General features: G+C 34.3%; 3 protein-coding genes across 3 annotated transcripts; 1 reads left to right on the plus strand and 2 right to left on the minus strand.

The window, feature by feature from the left end:
- Positions 1 to 439: 439 nt before the first annotated feature.
- LOC145610306 (sodium/pyruvate cotransporter BASS2, chloroplastic-like) lies at positions 440 to 6397 on the minus strand. The gene is made up of 13 exons (XM_081665633.1): positions 6038 to 6397; positions 5802 to 5898; positions 4754 to 4883; positions 4604 to 4645; positions 4377 to 4490; positions 4211 to 4273; positions 3557 to 3684; positions 3174 to 3255; positions 2563 to 2614; positions 1927 to 2024; positions 1677 to 1835; positions 970 to 1059; positions 440 to 875 (listed from the first exon to the last, which is right to left on the minus strand). The coding sequence occupies exons 1-13, from the start codon at positions 6147 to 6149 to the stop codon at positions 798 to 800; spliced, it is 1245 nt and encodes a 414-aa protein (XP_081521759.1). The 5' UTR covers positions 6150 to 6397; the 3' UTR covers positions 440 to 797.
- A 5435-nt stretch (positions 6398 to 11832) lies between these two features.
- On the minus strand, positions 11833 to 12447 carry LOC145612754 (uncharacterized). Its single transcript, XM_081668048.1, has 2 exons — positions 12330 to 12447; positions 11833 to 12254 (listed from the first exon to the last, which is right to left on the minus strand). Exons 1-2 carry the CDS (start codon positions 12445 to 12447, stop codon positions 11833 to 11835), a joined length of 540 nt encoding a protein of 179 aa, XP_081524174.1.
- Positions 12448 to 13206: 759 nt separating this feature from the next.
- LOC145612457 (uncharacterized) lies at positions 13207 to 20294 on the plus strand. Its single transcript, XM_081667825.1, has 7 exons — positions 13207 to 13539; positions 13862 to 14238; positions 14362 to 14547; positions 15696 to 15794; positions 16121 to 16192; positions 16309 to 16422; positions 18794 to 20294. The coding sequence occupies exons 1-7, from the start codon at positions 13323 to 13325 to the stop codon at positions 20048 to 20050; spliced, it is 2322 nt and encodes a 773-aa protein (XP_081523951.1). The 5' UTR covers positions 13207 to 13322; the 3' UTR covers positions 20051 to 20294.
- Positions 20295 to 22707: the final 2413 nt, after the last annotated feature.

Below are 22707 nucleotides of genomic sequence, written 5' to 3' on the forward strand. Positions count from 1 at the left end.
TATAAATTTAAGGCTTTTTTTTTGTAATTTTAATTTTTTGTAGTATTTTATATTTCGTATAAGAAGACTATAAAAGGAAAGATTAAAGAAGGTGATATCCGACAAGAATGGTTTGTATTTTTATAAACTACTTAGGGCCTGTTCACTTCAGCTAATTAATTTCAGTTCATTTTAGCTCAGTACAGCTCTAATCAGTTTCGTTCAACTCCAACCAGTTCAGTTGAGCTCCTAATTTCCTTCTCTCATAAAATGTTCAGTTCAGTTCAGCTCCAATCAGTTTAGTTCAGTTCAGCTTCAATCAGTTCAGCTCAGTTCAGTAAATGACAACTTGAACTAGAGTATTTTGATTTCATTGTAATGTACAGATTCATGGGCTTGCAAGGTACTTTTAATGAGGCTTTCCCCTTATATATTTTGTCAATGTAGACACGCCGCCAAATCACCTATCAAAGTACATTTTATTCAAATCTACATTTAGAGTTTGGCAAAACTTTGTAAACAATGGGTCAAAAATACAAGAGAAATACTCCAATGTCATTTCAATGTCGTTATGAACTTGTTCTTCACCCCCCTACTTTTAAACCTAAAAATGCGTCGAGGAAGGGGAATAGGGGGAAGAAGCAAAGGAATAACATCACCATTTTGAGTACCTAATATAAAAGGAAAAAAAAAATTACCTAAACAAAATTCATTATTCCCAACGGAATAAATAATGAATTGTAGAAAAGAATGGCTCCTAGATTTGGCCATTTTTGGCAAAGAAAAAGACTCCCAAGATCAAATTGAGATAGATTGCTCTATTCCTTGAAATCATCCTTGTCATCAATAGGAATGGGCATGTTTCTCCAGTAAACAGCGAGAGCACTACCACCGACCTGTAAGGCCAAAAGAGGGAACAATGGCTCAGTTTGATGAATGCAACTAGACAATTTTTTTAAATATACAGAGACTCAGCACAGAATCATGTACCGCCATGAAAACCACGCTCACAGCAGAAGGGACAGCAACAAGTGGGTTTGTGAAATGTTTTTGAGCCAGTAGAAACCCGAGTGCAGAACTCTGCAACATTCATGTAAAAAGATCAACTTAAGTAGATTGGCTCTATTCACCTTACAAAAAGATTAATAAAGTTCTCACAAGTACCCAAATATTCTCTCCAAACAAAAGAGCCCTAGTTAAATTTATAATAGGTACAGACGAGTTCATACAAGGGTCGATATAGTTCATATAAAGGCCAAAAAAAGCTAAGGCATTAAGCTAATTAATTTCAGGTAAGTTCACATAGGTGGATTTCAGGTGAGTAGAATGAAGCCTTAAGGTCCTTAACCCCTAGTATGCATCACCATAAGGACTATATCCAGAATTGATTATTTTTGAGCCAACAGAAGCTTTTTCTGTATGAAGTACACATAGTATTATGACGATTCAGTTATATGTGCTCATACACAAAAAGCCGACAGCTTGAGGGGAATAAAGAAGGAAAGAAATGAGGATAAAAGCTTTTAAGCATGTTCAAAGCAAGATACAATTTTCATGCTATGTAGCATGTGTCAATCAGCAGATCAAGAACAAAATGTGTTGCATTTAAACCGAAATATTAAACATACAACAAAAAAAGGCAAAGAAATAGCACTTGTCCAATATGAGTTTCAAGGAAAAAGGGAGAAGAAACTTGCCTGCATTCCACATTCTATAGATATAGTACGAGAAGTGGATTCACCGAATGATAATTTGGAGACAAAATAACCAATTGCAAAGGCAGCAGCATGCAAGAGTGCCACTGGCAAAATCAGCTGTGGTCCTTGTGCTTTCAGGACACCTGCAACTTGTCCAATCTAACACATAGGGATAAAAGGAGAGTTAGCTTATATGATGCCGTCAAGGTACTGCCAAAGGGAAATCAAATTGCATCATGGAAAAACTTACAGGACTAGCACAAAGCAAGGTAGTGAGGATCACTCCAATTAGAGGTGTTATTGTGATAATCTTTGCAGTAAACTTGGGGAAAAATTCGTTCGCCAGTACTGCATTAAAGTGGAAGGAATTAACTGATATGTGTACTTTTCATACATAAAGGGACAAAACAAGTCACAACAGCAGCAGCAGCCAAAAATTCTTGTTTCTTGGTCCCTGATAAATCAATGATCAATCTACCTAATATGATAGTCGTTACACCAATCGTAATTCCCAAGGAATTTTCACGTGGGAGTTAGTTTAAGGGGGATGGCCCTAAACCATATAGCTGCACTTTCTGCAGGGCTGGGAAATTCATGCCTGAGATAAGTAAGCTAATTGGGACTCAGTTTATAAGAAGTACAACAGAATGCAGTATGACTACTGCCATAGGTGGGATCTAGGGTGGCCAAAATTGCATGCAAGCTTAGCCTTGACCTGTCAAAACTAGTAAAGAGGCTGTTTCTGAACCAATTAACCCCTTCTAATGCCATCATAGATACCCAATTAGTCATACTAGGCAATAAAACTGCAACCCATGGGATATTCTACGATTTGCAAATAAAATCTATCATAAAGGATAATGGCTAGATGCCACCTTCAAGTTACCTCCAATAACTGTTGGTACCAAGACAACCTGGAAAGTGCTCAGAGCCAGACCCTAGAAAGAGGAAACAATCGATTAATTTTCTCAGTGAAGACAAACACCGACAATTAGCATGCACACATACATACAACATTCATAAGCCTCAGGCTCCTCATATAGAGAGTTACTAGCTTGAGAATCGCTAACTCTCCTCTCTGGCCTCTCAAGATTTATTCTCAACAAATCAATAAACTCTCTCTTTCAGTGATACAACTACATTAACAATCGATTAATTTTCTCTCAGTGGTAACAACTACGTTATCAATGTGAATAAAGAGAAATGAAAGAATTATAAAATTGGAGGCATTAATTTGTAATCCTTACTTTCTTTCTGTCCTGTCTATCCCCTATTTTTTTTTCTCTCTCTTTATAGACATAGAGTTTAAACATTCAATTGACTTATGGCCTCATATATTATTTTGGTCTCTGTTTCCTTACTCTTTCGATTTGCCAATAGGTTAACTTAGCCTCTTTCTTTTAGTACAGATTCTCACACCCATAACAATACCAAAATCTTTTAAAATCGAATAGCTGTGATTGAACCATTTTATGATTTAAGAATGAGTGGACTCACAGCTGCATCAACAGGGACCAGTTGGCCAGCTAGAAGCTTAGTGAGAAGTGGAGTCATAATGATAGCTCCAATGGTTGAACACCTATAAATATCACAAAATATTTAAATATAGTTAAATAAAGAATAAGAACAAGGATATTTTTCTTTAAAAAATAAGAATCTCACTGCAAGTTCCTGGTGTATAAGTATGATATCATAAACCAAAAAAGTCATTGGGTGTCAACATAATTTACAGGTATTATAAGTAACACTTAACCAAATGCAGACTCAACTTATGTCCTAAAGCTTATTCATAATACATGTTTATCCCACAGATCTTTCTCAAGCTCAAAAGATTTCCCTCATCTATAGCAAAATAAGGTACATTAACAAACTGAACTTACGTTGTCATAAGAACTGAGAGTGCAACATTTCCTTTTGATATATAGGTTGCAACATTTGATGCCTGGCCTCCAGGGCAGCATGAAACAAGAATTAAACCAGTAGCAAGAGGTGCGGACAATTTCAGAGTCTGTACAAGATCAATGACAATCAGTAAAAGTAGCTTACATTGTGTTTATTAAACCAATATCTTATGCAAATAAACTCTATAATTCTTACAAAACAGACTCACTATTAGGAAGGAAAGAGAACAGTATATATATTATACGAAGTATATAAAACCCTAAGGTTCCAATAATTTTCTTCAACCAAAATCACTTCATATAAAGAGGTATCACAAACATTGAGAAGGTATTTTAAATCGACAAACTGATAGATACCACAATAACTTGACATAAACAATGAACTGCAGTAGGGAACACCTGCCAAAAGACAGAACTCATTGCAAGAAGCTATTTGCAAATATGAATTACAGAACTCATTCAACAGATAGTAACATGTATACACCTAGTAAAATCACTATCATATTTCGATTTCATTTCATCTAAAAGCAGATTCATTTATCATCAACGCATCACAATACACCATCATTAGAAAGTGAGTTTATAAAGCCTATAGAAGGACATCAGATACTTGGAATGTGGATCAAGACATACCAATGCAATTAAGAACCCTAGCAAAGGCTTGATCATGTATTGTGCTAGGAAACCAACTCCGACCTGAATGAGGAGGAAACATAAAACAATTCACTAGGAAAGGTTACCACCTTTTACATTCTAAAAGTAATTATAGAAGCTTGAATGGACTGAAAATTATTCTTACAGTCCATGGGTTCCGCAAACACCGTTTAAAATCATCAAATGTTAAAGTCAACCCCATCGAAAGCATGAGGAAACCCAAACCAAGAGTAAAAAGATCTGTTTCTAACCAAGTTACCTGCAGGAGAAACTCCATAAAGGTCACTATACAAAAATATACTTCACTATACTAATAATTACATTTATGCCCTTTCATATAGTAGCACAAGACAGTAAATTTAACAAGTTTACCGCAGAAGGTTTATAAATGCCAATAATTGTTCCCAGTATGACCTGCATAATAGATTGCACAACCACAGTTATAATTTGATCAATTTAGCATCATTTTTTTGCAACAAATTAATTAGACACACAGTTACATATACACTCAATAAGACATACCCAGACAGGAAACAAAGTTGTCAAGGCCTCGATAATCTTCTCATACTGACTCATTTCCTTTGGGACATTGCTGGGAACATCTCCAGAATAGTCTGTTGCTGCCTTGCAGAGAAATAGGGAGCTCCTACATCTGCAGCCAACCAACTGTCATTACATTAACATGTGCAAGAAAAGAACACTCAAATTCAAGGCCAGTCCATAATCTGCCATTCCACAAATTTTAACCTTCAGCAAGTGTATGATACTTAACTAAAGCCTTGACCTAAACACTATGGATAACAAAATTCAACTATGGACAATAATGCAAGTAAGAGATACTTCTCTGCCGTTTGTAAAAGTTCTTGTTTTAAATATTTTTGTGAGACAATCACCATCCAAAAAAGAAAAAAAAAAAAAAAAAAAACCATTACACACGGAGGTTATTTGCCTGATAAAGACAATTCACATTTTCAAGATAAATTAAAATGCAACAGAACTTTTTTTAAAAAAAACAGTTAATAATTGCCTTTTTTAAAAACATTAAATACATTTATCTACTACTCACTCCGTCCCTAAATTACATTCCTATTTCTAGCATTTATTCCTCACATAATAGAGAGAAAGAGGAATGTAATTTAGGGACGGAGGGAGTACTAAATCTCTAATTTTTTGGAACATGAACCAAATCAATGTCCACAGAAATAACATTCAACACCTCCAACCATTTAACCTCATTAAAACTTGAGCCAGAACCCTTCTCCAATAGGGTAGTAATATGCAATCCATAATCAATCTCACATACAAACAGTCAAACATCCACATTCCAAAAACAAAGGACATTGCAAGCTCAAAAAACTAAGGTTCCGAACAACAACCTCCGAAAAAGGGAAAGGACATTGCAAGCTCAACAAACTAAGGTTCCGAACAACGACCTCCGAAAACAGGACAATATCTTACAATGGCTGATTAACATATATGGTTAGTTGCACAGCAAATAATCGAATAATACACAATCATCAAGACATCAAAGCTTACATAATTTTCAATTTTTCACAACATAGAACCATACCTTGTAGGATGAACAACAATAGGACTCGATGACTTCTTCTGGGTAGTAGCAACACAAGTCATTTGAGTTTCATGTGAAGATAATCCATGTCTTAAATCTGTTGATCAAAACAATTCAAATTACACTATATTACAACATAATAAAATCATAACTTGCAAATTCCAAAGCAAATAAGAACAACCCAATACTAATAAAATGAAGCAAGACATGATAAGAAATCTACAAATCAAACATACCCAAATGAGATTGGACAATTCTTGAAGAAAAACAGGAATTGGGTCTGTAATAAACAGCATCATTAAGCTGAAATTTACAGTCTTTTAACACACATCTTGACATAGATGCCATTGAAAGGATTCAAATTTTCTCAGAGATAAGAAAAACCCAAATAAAAACAAGCAAGATTATGGGGTTTTAGTCTTTTAGATGGGAGGTTTAGGGTATCAAATTATCAATAACGTATCATGCTATTTTTGACAAGTTGGGAAATAATTGGTGGGGTAAAGAGAGTTGCAAAATGTTAAAAATGGGAGATTTTTTTTAGATAAGGAGGCTTAAAGTCATCCGAAAAATTACAACTGAATTGATTATCAAGATCAGAGAGGCTGATAGAAGTTATGGGGTCGTTTTAGATTTGAATGGGGAACACAATTTGCATGAATTTAATGGAACTTGTGGAAGTGAACTTCTCCTTGGTAATTGGTATACACTAGACCCTAGTGTAGGTACCACACCCTACACCCCCCTCTAAACAATGCATTTAACAATCTCCCTCATATACCCACTTTCTGCAATTGTACAGTAAAATCAACCACCATTTATCTTTTTTCACTTTCTCTCTCCTCACCCATTTTTTGCATTTTCTTTCTCTGCACCCATTTTCAGAATTTTATAATCCAAAATTTTCAACAAACTTTGCGACAAATTATCCAAAAAAGTTGTTCAATTGCTACATAATTCAACAAATCAAAGTCGAAATTCAAAGGAGTAAGTGATTTTGTTCATATTTAATTCGAAAAAAGTATAAACCCTAATTTTTATAATTTATTGTTGCAATTGTGTTACAGGAACATTTACTATTTTTAGTTTTAAAACTAGTAATTTGAACAAGTACATTTTGAATTTTGAGTATGAAGTATTTCATTTTTTTTTCATTGCAGTATGAAGGAAATAGCTTCAGAGAAGAACATCAAAAAAAAATTGGAGAAAAGTAAGCATTAATTAAATTAGTTCGTAGTGGTTTTTTTTTTAAAAAAAAAATTATAAATGTTCATTTTCATTTTGATAAATGTTCATTTATATATTAGTATACAATCATTCACATGTAAATAAATGATTAATACAAATATTTATTTATATATTACTACATAGTCATTGTAAAAATCTCCTATTGTAGATCAAAAACTTTTAAAAGATATTAAAACTTATGGTATAGATGTTAACATTTCTACAATTCCGAGGTAATATATGAACATATACTGAATTATAAATGTTCATTTGTATATTTGAATCTATTTGAGTTTATATTTGACTTTATATGCCAAAATAAAAAATGTTCATTTTTATGATACGTTATGCACATTTATGAAATGCATAAATATTCATTCATGTGAGTTGAGAAACTGACTTATGCATACTATGAAATCTTTTGATCATATGAAATTCATAATTTTCATTTATATATATAGTAATGCAAATCAATGTAAATATTATACTATAATCTTAGCAATTTTTATTGAAGAACTAATAAATTATATCTGTACATTCTTCAGTTTTGTTTGCAGAGCGAAGGAAACCGTTTCAGAGAATAGAAACAAAGATTATAGTTCGTAGTTATTTTTTTTTTATTATTATTATTATTTCTTCAATTTTTTTTTTATTTTTATGAATGTTCATTTTCATTTTGTTAAATGTTCATTTATATGTTAGTATAACGTCATTCACATTTTAATAGATGATAAATGTTAATTTACGTATTGATAAATGTTCATTTTCATTATATATAAATGTTAATTTACGTATTGATAAATGTTCATTTTCGTTCTTATTCATGATCAACAAGTAAATGCATTAATTTTAAAATGAATATGTGCATATACTTAAAAGTTCATTTTTATACTACTAATTAAAGCACCCAATTATATACTGAATTAGTTATTTTAACAAATTTAATAAGGAATTTCAATAAGAGTGTGTGCTATGTTGTAGTTTTCATGGAAATGATTCTTACAATTACAATAAGGAGTGTGTGCTACCTTCAAAAATTTTCAATAACAAGTACAAAATTATAAATTTATACATTTTTCATCTATAATAATGCTCCTTAATTAAATGTTCATTTATAAATAATTGTATGTTCATTTACAACTATTAATAAAATTTGTTCAGTTTTGAAATATTATATGTGCAAAATGACGTCACTTGGGGAGGGGGGTGTAGGTAGCAGAAGCTACACCGGGGTGTAGTGTAAAATTTTCATCTCCTTGGTATGCTAAGATCGCTATTTTTGATCTACCAAAGGTCCAACAAAGAGGCAATTTGTGAATTTTTTTTTTTTTTTTTTTTGGTGATTACATGAACTTTTGATTACGGGCACGAATTTGATGTTATTGTGTATTACAAAGAAAAAAAAACGAATTAACTTTGATGTTCTTAATCTATTTTTGTAAGTACTAATTGATTACTGTATATTAGAGTTTTGTGATTCACGAGAAGAATAAACTAAAGGACATACTTGTGTGTAGGAAAAAGGACAACTTTGTGAGTTACGTTTAGGTCAATTTGTGTTAATCATTCCATGCCATAAAAATTTCTTGTATATGGATGTGATTTTACTTCAGATGATAAGGTAATTCGGCATTTTTTTTTATACCTATATGTAGTAGACTTTGTGATCTTCAAATTCTTCACTTAATGTTTGACAATTTTTTAGCAAGCCAAATATATATAAATAAAGTAGGCATTTTTGGAGAGCATTCGGCGCGCCACATAAGCAAAGGTATATTTTTGACCAATTAAAAAATAGATATCTATTTTATTTTAAAATTAAAAAATTCACTTGCCACCTAGGTAAAACTGACGAATGAGATTAAAGAATCTTCCCACGAAATTATATATATATATATATAAAAAACTAAAATTATCTTTTTACGAAGAGCGATTTATAAGGAATTAATTTATTTAAAAAACTAAAAATTATCTATTTTTTTAAAAAAAAATCATCTATAGATATAAAATTTATATAACTAAGATAATCTTGACAGTGTTTATGATAAGAAATAAAAAATCTTCCTTAATAATAATTAAATTAATATTTTTTTTATGCCGACCACTATAAATTGACACATCCTACAACACCAATAAAATTTCATATCAATACAAAACCAAATCAAAGAGAGTTTTGTGTCAGTTTTAGGTCATCTATGGCTGCGTAATTCTTAGTTTAATTCTTATTTTTATTTTTGATTATTGCTTACATTGTGTTTATTTGGAATACTTAATGATTATATGTTTATGTTTTATTTACTGAATTTTGTTTTTACATGCAGATCTAATTTAATCAGAGAATTAAATTTGGGCAAAAATGATTGAAAAATTCAAGTACGAGGAGGTATTATATCTGTATAAATCGTTTACATTTGTTAATTTTTTTTATATACCTTTTTAGTCTTTATTAATTAATTTTATGGTTAAAATAATTTTTTGTGATTTAGGTAGCTTATATCAAATTAACTTAATTTTTAGCGGCGATTGGGAACTAATAAAAAATTTCAATTCATAGCTTTGATTTTGTAAAATTACAATTTTTAGATCAATTTCACAAAAAAAAAATCACTCATGATAAATATATTAATTTATTTTATAAGACTATAAATTTAATTTATATAAATTTTATTTTGTTAACGTATGTTTTATTTATCCAGTTTTATTAGATGGAAAAGATATGGGTGTGAATGAAGAAATAGAAATAAATTGTATACATATTTTTATTACTTTTTTAATATTTCTATTTTATAAACCAACCAATAATGATTTAGGATTAAAATATGTAAACAAAGAAAATATCTTTTCACATTAAAAATTTTATCATGTAACTAATAAATTATCATATTTACATTTTTTTTAAAATATCATATTCATATTTTTAAATTCAACATATAACTAACAAACACAAATAAAATACAAAACAACAATAAATAAAGTCGCATTATAAATTACATATACAAAAAAAAATTATACTTTTGTAATATGCAATAACACTCTAATTAAATTATTATGTGGTTTTTTTTTTCTGAAATTATTATATAGTAAAATAATCAAATACAAAAATATCTTTTCTTGAGATTTATATATGAAAAACCGTGCATCGCACGGACTTTCATCTAGTTAAGTCCATTTTAGGCTCACACCAAATAATACCTGCCAATCTAACATTAAAACATATTCCATAAATAACTCATCACGAGCTTTTGAATTCGCTCGATTTTATACGATAATCTATCATCTATTGGTTAATTCTATAGTTGTACATTTGTATATGTTATACATGTTATAATCAAATATGAATTCTTTTCTCGCATCTGATCTACAATCTTATTTTTTCATCCGATCAAATTTATCTACTCCTATCTTAAGCTTCAACCGATTTATTTTACTTACTCCACACAATTGTAGTGATCACACCTCTTCTTACAAAATCGAACATAGCCACACTCAAAATCTAACCGATTGATTAACATGCCGAATCAAAACGTGCTCAACTTTGTTGTCTCAAAACAATTTTCACCCAAAAAAACACTACACTACTAGTCTACTACTACAACTAGAATGTGCCCGTGCTAATGCACGGGATATAATTAAGGATAGAATTAAAAAAATACAAAATATATAGATGCAAATGGTATTTAATAAAACCAAAACACAATAACAACAAAAACCAAAAAAATATAAGATTGTGTCCATCCGTCGTAATTTGAAGTATATAATATAAGAAAAAAAAATATTGTATATTTAGCTAGATATTTAATATCATATTCCATTTTGTCTACAACCTACTAAGCTCGCAACCAACTCGTCTCTTTCAGCTGCAACAACAATCAAGTCCAAGCTTCACTCCCAGCAATCAGGTCCAAGCTTCACTTCCAACGGCAATTATTAATTTTCGGAAAATTTGGATCTCGTCTTAATTCTAATCAGTGTGTATGCTCAACGATTATTTTTCTGGAACAAAAATGAGAAATAAATTTGCAATTATATTTCTGCATGGAGTTCAAACATATATTTAGCTAAAGTGAAATATACTAAATTAAATTTAGTATGTGTTACCCTTACGACATATATTTAATTTTAGTAAACATGGTTTGCAAACATATATTTAAAATATATTTAATAGTGGAAGTTCACATTAGCACGGACACAATCTAGGGTATTGTTTGTACCTCTAGCTAAATATATGTTTAATACCTCTAGCTAAATATACGTAATTGTAAGTGAATGAGGTTTTTTTCTTATATTATATACTTCATATTTAATATCTTTCTAATATATCCCGTGCATTTTGCACGGACACAATCTAGGGTATTGTTTGTACCTCTAGCTAAATATCACCTCTGAGTCGATGAATACCATACTCCATGAACGATGGACATAATTTGTACCTCTAGCTGTACTTTGTTCAGTGACCATCCATAATAAACACACTCTCATATTCACATTCAATGTCGTAAGGGTAATACAATGATATGGTGTGTATCTCGTGTTCATTTCCTGCTTTTTAACATTATTGAAGTGGCATGGGCATAAAAAATAATCGACTCTCATATAATAATCAGTGATCCAACCTCGCACATGTATAAAGGTAAAACAAATAGTATAGATAATGAAATAAATCTTTAATAAAGTAAAATGGTAGCATTAACATGACAAAAAAATCTAATAGCTTTTTTAAAAAAATCTAATAGCTCATATATATTTTTTTTTTTAAAAAAGCATAGCTCTGAAATAACACTAAAACAAACATTGCTAATAGTTACTAAGTAAATGTTATAACAAAACTACATACATTTACACTGTTTAATACTTCTTTATACACAATATTTTTAGTCAAACTGTGAGAAACATCCTTCTTATTTTGTACTAAGATATTTAGCCCGGAAGGAGATGTAACTCGTGACATTGCAACATATAACTGGCCATGACTAAACACGGGCCTAGGGAGAAAAATGCCAACTTTGCTCAACGTCTGTCCTTGGCTTTTATTTATTGTCATGGCAAAGGCTAATTTTAATGGAAATTGCCTTCTTTTAAGAGGGACATCTATCTTCTTGTTGGAGGGTGTTAAATCAATTCGCGGAATTAGAACTGATTCTGTAGCTCTTGGACCTGTGATCACCTGTGCCTCAATCACTCTATAGCCCAATTTCTTGATTATAAGGCGTGTTCCATTGCACAACCCTATGGATTGGTTCATATTTCACATCAATATTACCGGGGCACCAACTTTTAACTCTAAGCAATGATTAGGAATACCTGACAAATTTAATGAGTTTAATAATTCCATAGGCTCCATGTTATCAAGGATCCCACCATCTTCTGTATGACCCAAAGTGTCTGAACTATAGTATCTCTGCACGTTTCCTGGTAACATTGATAAAATTTTCGAATTTAGCTCATCTACATCATTGTTTGTTGGTGCTAGAATTCCACGATCCTTGAGGTACTCCCAATCCGTGTAATTTGAAGGCAAGTTGGGGAAGACAAAGTTAATGAGATTTTGCAAACCATGTTCATCATTGGTTATAAAAAAATCACGTGATATTTCAATCCAATTTGGTTCACCTTCCTCTGTAATGGACACTCCTGCTATTACTCCTCCTCCAACTTTTATTATCCAATCAGCAAATTCTCGATTTTGTTCAAGGATATCGGAGGATTATAACTTATAGTAGGATTAAAAAAAAAAAAATCTCAAAGTATGTACGCATAACAATTAAACAAAACAACCAAAAAGAAAATTACAATTTCACTTTTTAATATAATTTTCCACCAAAAATTACAATACATAATAAAATTGGCATTATATAATCAGAATATGATAGTATGCTACACGCATTTAGTTAGAAAGTTTTGTTTTTTTGTTTTGTTTTGTTTTGAAATTTAAATTTAAATTAGATTGGTTAATGGAAAATTGGAGGGATTAGGATAATTAGGCGGGAGTGAATGAGGAGGCTTGGTTGGGGTTTTGGAGGCTCCTCATTGATCCACTCTACAATTATATTATAGATTAGCCCATATAATACCCAAAACCAACAATAGCCCATTTCTCTTTTATTTCACTGAAAAATATCTCAAATCCTTTTTTTTTTTTTTTTTTTTGCATAAATATAAAAGCATAAATAACTCCACTCCCTCTACTGACGCAATCTTCTCCTTGTCTCTCTATCTTCTTCCTCCAACCTCTGTAAACCCTAATTCTCTCTCCTCCCTAAAATCTTCCTCCATTTTTTTCTTCAAGATCCGTCAATGGCGGAAGAAGAGGTTGTTGCTGTGCTCTCCGAAGCTCCTATCGATCACCACCATAAACGTAAGCTCGAAGATATGGAGGAACCTACTCTTGACGAAGCGGCGCCTGATTCTACTGCCGAGCTTGATGGCGAACACAACGAGGTTGTTGACGCTGAAAATGGCGGCGAAGAACCTGCTAAACGCCTTCGTTTGGATGAACAGCCTGATTCTTTAGGTTTGCCTTAGTTTCTCTTTTTCCCTTTTCTTTATTGCTTTGATTTTCGTGTTTAATTTTGTTTGCTATGTAATTTTGACATTGATGATGATCAAATGCTGATTGTCTAGGTTTGATTCTTGCAAAGAGTATTGTTTGAAAAATTGCTGGATTTTGCTTTTGATTGATGTTTTTGTAGGAAATGAATTTACTCAATGTTATTTTGTGCTGAATTTGAGTTAATTTGATGATGTTATTATAATTAATAGTACGTAATATGCTCATTTATCTTGGAATTGATGTTTTTGACATTGATGTCTTTTATGTTGCTCGGGAAATACAGCAAGTGAGAACGGACACAAGCCGGAAGAGGAGAATGGGAATGGTGTGGTGGATGCCGAAACCGAGGTAGCTGTTGAGAGTACCGAAGCGGCTGTTGATGATCAGGAAGGTGGTGAGGAAGGCACTAAAGAGGTGGTTCCTCAAGAAGTTACTGAAACGGAACCTACCGTTGCTGAGGGTGAGGAGAAAGGTGATGCCAAAGACGGTGATTCGGAAGAGAAGGATGCTGAGATACATTCATCTGAGAATGTTCCGATTGAAGGTGCGGAAACGACTGCCACTGAAGGTGCAGAACAAGGTGATGTTGCAACTGAGCAACAATATCCTGATTCTGGTAATAAAAGCATGACTCGAAGGATTGAGATTCCGAATAATAAGGTGACTTTGAGTAGCTTTTCTTTGTAGCGTTTATTGCTTACTCCTTATAATTTTATTGGAATGACTAGATTGAGAGCAGTTAATTTGGTAATGAATTTCAAGTATGATTCTGCAATGTTTCAGGTTGGAGTTCTTATTGGAAAGTCTGGAGATACGATAAAGTATCTACAGCTGAATTCAGGGGCCAAGATTCAAATCACTAGAGATGCAGAAGCTGATCCGCGGTCTGCAACTAGGCCGGTTGAACTTGAGGGGACACTTCAAAGTTTAAACAAGGCTGAGAGTCTTATAAAGGATGTTATAGCAGAGGTATGGTCGTTGCAAAGATTATTATGTTTTCTTTGTTTGAGTTTTTTTTTAAAAATTTAATTTTTTTTTTTTATTGCTGCCATGTTTCTTTAGTTGGTGGTGTTTGCTGACTACATGGGTCTAGTTTTCAACCAAGATTTTCTCTCTCCATGTCCTCTAATCACCTCGGCGATTTTATGTAAATAATGTACGAAGGTGAATTGTTTGTTAACAATTAAATTTTAAATGATGATGACTTGTGAATGTAATTAAATGGTTATTTTAGTTTTCTAAATTTTTTTGTATCTTTTAGATACAATAATGTTATAGGCTGGTTTGATTAGATAGATACCATAAAGCATTAAATGGAGTATAGAATAGCGCTTAAGTTATTTACATGTCAAATAAAAAATTCGTTGGTTCTAGTTTTTGTAGACTCGCTTTTATTATGGGAAGTGATTAGACTGATTACTGAAGTACATCATCATGGATGCAGAGCCTTTTCATCTTTAGAGAGGGGTGACATGTGGTCACATAGAATTTCCTTGCTTTGGGGTTTAGGAATAGCATAGATAGAACTTGGAAGCCCTTGTATCTTGATCTTTAATAACTAAAAGTATGCGTACTTTATTGAAGTTACCTGAACTGATGTGCACTTTTTCCCTTACATTTGAAGATGATAATAACAAGGCCTTATATTTGTTGTTTCAGAGGTTGTCTTGATCAATTTAGCTTTTTGAAAAACATGGTAAAAAATTGTGTAATCTAGCAGTTTTTGTGAGCTCAAAATGTGAACTGGAGAAAGTTGCATTTAGTCATGATAATGCACCTACACTGGCATTACTCTATTCAAAGAAGCCCCATCTTTAGGCTGGATAAGGAGGATGTGTTGGGTGTTAATATGAAATGTGATGACCAATGACTGCTGTCCAGTAAATTAGTAGCTGAGACAATGTCACAAGGCTGTTTGAATTCAGTCCCGTCTAAAGCCAGAGAATGGTTGGTCTTCACCTGTTGGAAATGGACAATAAGTGAAAGTCTAAGACTAATTGTAGTGTGTGCATGCGTATTATTGCTATGGGTCTCTTCCATGCACTCCCCCTCATATTTGTAGGTTTTATTTTTATTTATTTATTTATTTTTTAAACCCTTTATATTTGTTTTTGCAGGCTGACGCTGGAGGCTCACCATCCCTTGTGGCTAGGGGTTTTACTGCTGCTATTACTTCTGGATCATTAGAAATTGAGATACCTGTTCCTGCTGACAAAGTAATTTAAGCTTTACACTTCTTTTTTTTCCTTTCTTTTTTTCCTTGTAATTCTTCACTGTATACTTACTTTAAGATGAATAATCTCTGTAAAAGGAGTTCAATTTTGAGTAGTAGAAAGCTGAGATAGGGAAATGATAGCTTGTGAAATCTATGTACATATCAAAATCTGACAAGTCTAGTTTGATAAGCCTACCTGAAATTAAAGTAAAAAGCTAGCATATTATAATTGAACTTGTAAAAGGTCTTTGAATTATCTTGTGTTAAACTGTCTTAAGTCTGCTGGAGTTCTTGCTTTCTTATTGAATACTCATTTTTGTCATGCAGGTTGGTTTAATTATAGGCAGGGGCGGAGAGACTATTAGGAATCTGCAGACGAGATCTGGTGCACGCATCCAGGTATCTCACATAAAAATAATGTTCGAATAGACTTATTAAGCATATCTTATTCTGATAACTTGTATCTCCAAGAAAATAAAAGTTTTCTTATCTGAACCTCCAATTGTTGCTTATAGTTGATACCGCAAAATCTTCCTGGGGACCAATCCAAAGAGAAAAAGGTGAAAGTTACTGGTGACAAGAAACAATTGGAGATAGCCCGGGAACTCATAAAGGAAGTTATGAATCAGGTATTTAATGGCCATAATCTAAATATTTTGTTACATAATTATTTAGAAGCTACTATATTTGTTTTGGAGTTTTTGGTTTAATAATATAGGTTTGAGTGTACTATCTGTTCTGTATCCTCTTCTACATCATTATTATTTATGCGCTAAGATTATGTATTTATGTATGTGCTGGCACTTCTGATACAAGTGTTTGATATTGATTTAGGTTAGCATGTCACTATTGTACCTGTTATTCTTGTTGGCCCACATAAAAAGTTTTCTAGTTACACAATGAATTGTTGTAGCAGCTTCCTTAATTGCTATGAATGTCACAAAGTTTTATTGAGGGTGGAGTCTGATTCTTATGTTCAGTTGAAATCTCTGTTTTAGTAGTTATAGGAACAAATGCTTCAGTACTGATTTACTGATCCACCCGTAGGCTTGTATTTGTTCAATTGAGATAAGCTGGGGCTTTAAATTTGTATTCTTGCTTCTTACACTTAATGGATGTCATACTGTGTAGCCTACATAAGCTGACAACTTGACATCAATTTCTTCTGATGTAAGTTGCATAACATGCTGACTTTCTTCCTTTTGCCAACTATGATAATACATCTTGCAAGTCACTTCTTTTTTTATCAAGAGATACACCTGTTCTTATCAAAATATAAAAGATATCTGAAGGTACATCTTAATTGTAAAAACAATCCTTTTGGCATCGTATTTGTTCTCTGTATGTATACTTGCATTATCTAGGTATAATTCATTGTTTTTGACCTAATGAGCTATCTGTAGTCTCTCATCTACATTCACGTATTATTTCCAAAAATTCTTTTTTGGGGTTTTAATTCAAATTAATCAAGATGATTTGCCTCTGCAAGAGCCTAATTGCTACATCTAGTATTATACTCAGTTTAAAAACTACCGTACAAGTAACAAAACTTCTCTAATGAATTTTATTATGATTGTTGTAGTGCTGTAGTACTCTTAGTCCAGTATGTTGCTTTCTTAGAAGCTTCTTTGTTTTTTATTATATTAATTTTTTATGTGGGAGAATGTTATCTTTGCTATGAAGAGGTTGACTTTGTTTGTAATGGGTAGCATACATATCATAGTTGGCACTTGGATAGCTGACTTGTTGATCCTTCATTGGGAGAGGAAGGGGGGTGTTCACTATGCTGTAGTTTATACTGACTGGAGAGTGAGAGATAGATCTATATGAGAGTTTGCAAAGATGATACATAATCCATGCCAAGATCACTTGATGCAACTGGAAAAATCTTGTATTCCATTCATATGTTAAAAAGTTCCGACTGCGAACTGGTTGGCTTTAAAAATGCAGATATGGCTATTGCCTTCCAAATGCGGTCAGCATTCGTTTCTTGGTGTATCAGTAGGCAACCAAATTTCAGTGTCATCCACCGAAGAGAGGTATCAGGCGTTAAGTCTCGCCATTGCTGGATTTTACTAGTTGGTAAGATTGCTTTGAGACTTAGAAACTGGAAACAATGATTTTTACCAAGAGAATGTTATGTAGACCTCAGTGTTCTATGGTGCCACATGTACTAAAACATGTATTAATAGAAAGCAATTCTGACTGATGATCTTCCTGTTTGTATGGATGAGAGTTTTGAAATACAAGTCCCGTTATATATGAAAGATCGGAATATTTCACTTGTTATCTTTTCACTTTTCCTTTTCTCAGATTGTGGATGCATGTAATTTATCATATGTATCAGACAAATACTTGAAGAATGCAAGGCATGCAGATTTTAGTGTATAGAAATGTATTTTCTTTTTAATTATTCCCTCTATGTTTGGTCCCAGCTTGCTGCTATCACTGCTCTGAATGAATCTCTGCTAGTATTGTTCATGCCTATAACATAGTAAGTTAGTCAAGGTGATAAGCAGTGGAGAACACATCTACTTATTTCAACTCCTGTTGCGTTGATATTTTCATGGTTTAGTTTCACGAATGTCAAAGCTTGTCATTGTGCTACAACTGATAATTGTTTACGTATCAATTAATTGCGTATTCTTGTATTCAGAGGGTTCTTTTGAGAAATTCAGTTATGAAGGCATGCCATTGCACACTTTTTTGGTATCTTGTGTTTTACTTTTCATGCTATAGAATATAAATAATTGTTGTAGGCTTATTTTTTGCCTGTCCAGGTGATTGTCAATCCTGTTAAGTTTCTTGAATTCTGCCATTGCTGTTGCTTCATGCTCTTTAGTTTCCGATTCTATCATGATTATTTATTTTCAGTTCTGATATCACATGGCAATTTGCTATAATTATGGTTTTTAAGCAATTTTTGTCACTGTCTATATATTAAGACCTTGATTTATGAAAATATATTAACTATTAATTCTTTCTTCTCGATTTTCCTAGATGCCTGGGAGGCCATCACAATTCTCTAGCAATAGCTATAGCCAGCAGGGTTATCGTCCTCGAGTACCTGGCGGTGGTCCTCAGTGGGGTGCCCGTGGCCCTCATGGCGGTCAGTCAATGCCATACGACTATCACCAGCGAGGTCCTTATCCTTCTCAAAATCAGCAATACCCACCTCAGCCTTATGGAAATTATCCTCCACAGGGCCCTCCAAGAAGCGGCTTTGGTTCTTGGGAGCAAAGACCACCAGCTCAAGGACCACCTTCTCATAGCGGTGGATATGATTATTACGGACAAGGAGGACATGGAGCAAATGCTCCGGCATCTGCTCCACACTCTACACACATGCCAGGTCATCATGCATCTGGCCCACCATCGATGGCACCTCCTCATTCTCAAGCAAATTACAATTACCCCCAGCCTCGAGGTGCAGAATATGCTCACCCTACTCCATACTCCCAAACTGCACCATCTGCTCAAAGTTACGGTCATGGGTATGGAGAGCCGAAGTATGATGCACAGGCACCAATGCAGCAGCAGCAACCTTATGCAGGACAAGGCTATGCACCACAACAAGGCTATGCACCTCAACAGCAATACAATAGACCACCACCCTATGGCATGCCATCACAGGGTGCCCCTCCTCAGGGTTATGCCCCTCCAGCAGCAAGCCAACCTGCTGTAGATACACCTTACCAAGCTCCTGTTTCTGCAGCTCAGCCTTATGCTCAAAACATGCCTCAGCAGCAATATCCACAAGCACCTTATGGTTCTGCTCCTGTAGCAAACGATGGCTATAGTCAACCCCAACCTGCTGCAGGGGGTTACCCACAGCAAGCGGCCCAGCCTGTTCCTGCTTATGGGCAGCAAGCCACTGGTTATGCTCAAACTGCTGGATCAACCACAGGTTATGGTCAATATCCACCAACTGCACAAGCGAGCTACAACGATCAAGCTGCAGCTGCAGCGGCTAGTGCCGCAACCTATGGGTATCAGGGACAAGTAGACCCATCAGCTTATGCTGCAGCGGCAGGACAACAAGCTTACAGTGCCACACCTGCAGTGGCACAAGGCTATGCTCAACCAGCTCCAACTCAAACTGGTTATGACCAGTCGGCAGTGGCCCCTCAATCTGGTGGTTATGCTACTGCTCCTGCTGGTGCTCCTGTTGCTTATGGAAAAACCCTGTCACCCCAGCCTCAGCCTGGTTATCCACAGTATGATGCATCTCAGCAGGTGTACACTGCACCTCGATAATTCAACATTAAACTGTTATGATGTTGATTCGATTTAAGGAAGCATTTGCTGATCCTGTCAATTACAATTAGTTGTAGTTTTCTGCTGTTGAGAGGACTTGTAGTATTCCCTAGCAAGTAGAGTTTTATGAGAAACTGGCAATTTTGTGTTCTTTCATTAGCTAGGATATTAGGGATGTTGGAACCTGAAACCCATTTGACAAAATCTAATTAACTTCTATGTATAAGGGTTTTTCATTTCTTTATATGAGAGATTACATTCCCTTATTACTGCCGGGTTTTTTTTTACACTTTCAAAGACCTGGTATGTGTCAAAGAGGAGAGCAGCACATCTCACTTGTGTTATACGAGAGAGGCTTTGGTAATATGTTCTGCGCAGGGTTAGTGCCGTGGAACTAACCTTGCAGAGCCAAAATGAGGACGTTTGTGGCTTAGTTGGGGGGAGTTTGTCACGAGTTGGTAGTTGCGATATTGCCCTAGCACAAGTCCCATATGAAGCATTTTGAACTTCCCTATGCCTGTGCGTTTTTGTGAGTTGTTCCCTCTGTTATTGATGTTTGTTGCGTATATGAAGAAGGTTGGCCTGGATTGAGCCTCGAGGAGATTGTAAAATTAAACCATATTTTTCACAGTAGTTCTTTAGTTTGGAGAATGACATTTCGTACCGCTGAGTCTTCTTTTCATGTTCTGAACATTATGTACTAAAGTTAAATCGACATTAGTTACATAACTTACATTAAACCATCAGCTTCTCTCTCTAGAAAACCCCCAACCTTATCTCCCCACCGCTTCCCCTGTTCTCATCCTCTGCTCGCCGGCGATCGACGTTCTTCTCCTAGCCATCGCCGGCGAGTCTTGGTCTTCTTTACTAGCTTTAGTTTGCTTTATTTTTTTAGGTGTTTGTTTGGGAATTGGAAACAAGGAGTTTCCACAGCAAATTTGTTCGCCTAATTCATCGGTGGTTCTTGTTTTTTGGTGTCGTCAAGTGGTTTAGCTTCTTCTCCAACGAAACAAGGAGTCAAGACTAGTCTTAACGCCGCCGTCGAAAGGAATTCCGTTAATTGTTTTCCCGACGGTAAAGGTGAAGTTAAGGTTAGGGTTTTCTCGCTAATCGAAGTCTGATTCAGGTGAGACGGCTTCCTTGCGTTGGCCTTGACGGTTGACCGAAGTTTTTCGGGTGTGTTTCCGCCGGTGAGGTAGTTTTTCAGCTTAATTGGTCACTCCCCTCTGTATTCCTTTTCCTTGTTCTAGTTAGTTTAGCCTTAAATCTCTTGGTCAGTTTTTTTTTTGCCTTATTCGTGTTCTCTTAGTTTTATGTTGTGTTTGTTTAGTTTATTTTCCCTAATAAGTCTGGTAATTAGGCTTCTTATAGTTGGAGTTCTTTTGTTTGAAGTTGTAGTTGGCTATCCATGGTTTAGGCTGTATGGTTTTGCTTCTTGGTTTACTCCTTGGTGAATACAGGGGCGAAGGGAGGTAGTTCGGGGTTTTGCTGTTCGGACTTGGCAGGTGCTTGTCCTTTGGTTTACTACACAGGAGTTATTTCTGTTTGTGGGTTTGGGGTTGGGATGTTTATGTTTTTTCCTCTATAGGGTTAGATTTTTGGGAAAGGGTTTTAGCGTATTTCACTTTGCAGATTTGCAGGGTTTAGAATGCAGGGTGTTTATGGGTAGTGTTATAGCAGTGGTTTGTGGCAGAACGCAACTTTATGTTTCTTGGTCTTTGATTGAGTATATGAGGGTCGAGAGGGAATTAACAAGGACAGGTTATTCCCTTTGTCAGTTTGCAATGATCTTTAAAGTCATTGCTTTAAAAAATTTCTATCTGAAAGAGGCTCCCCTTACACAATGTTTGGGGGTTCATAGCGCTCTAATGAAGTTGTGTCTTATCCCATTCAAGGAGGATAGACCAACCGTACCCTTTCAAATGGGTACTGAGTCACAAGGAAATGTGACTCAAGTTGTAGTAATGAGCCAAGAATCCCACTTGACTATAGGTCATTGGGATTGCTCTTATTGTGAGCATCAAGTCTTGCTCGCAAGTTTCTCTCAATCAGGCCATGGATACTCGTTCTCTTTACTTTTCCCATGTTTTGTCAAGCTCTATTGGTGTCCTTTGGTTCCATTTCAAGGTTTCTACCCCAGTCTCTACACTATCTTCTTCTTCTTCAGTGCAGCCAACAGATATTATGGGTTGATGTCAAGGCATACCACAGGTGTCGGTTGTTTTGACAAGTTTTACCACTACCGTTCGTGGATTTCGTCCAACAATCAAGCCTCCATCAAGTGCAAAAGCCACATTTTACCAGCGTTTGTTTTGTTTTAGTTTAGTTTGTATGTGTTAGAGTTTATTGTATGTGTGGTGTTTTATTTCCTTTTACTTAGCTTAGGTTGTAATCTTGTTTTTTTAATTAATAGATCTCTTTGTCCAAAAAAAAAAAAAAAAAAAAAAAAAAAAAAAAACAAACTTACATTAAACCAAGATTGTTAGACTGAAGTACTTCGTATATGATTACTACAGAGTATCTATTTTATGAGACTCTTACTTCCTCTGTTAGTCTGTTATGTTTAATCTTTTCACTAAGAGACTTCTTATGTTTGGCTAACACAATTTTAATCATGAATGTTGTAATTACACTAAGTATTTCGGAACTTCTATACA

Source organism: Chenopodium album, chromosome 24, assembly GCF_948465745.1.
Source record: "Chenopodium album chromosome 24, dcCheAlbu1.1, whole genome shotgun sequence".
In the NCBI taxonomy this organism is placed as follows: Eukaryota; Viridiplantae; Streptophyta; class Magnoliopsida; order Caryophyllales; family Amaranthaceae; genus Chenopodium; species Chenopodium album.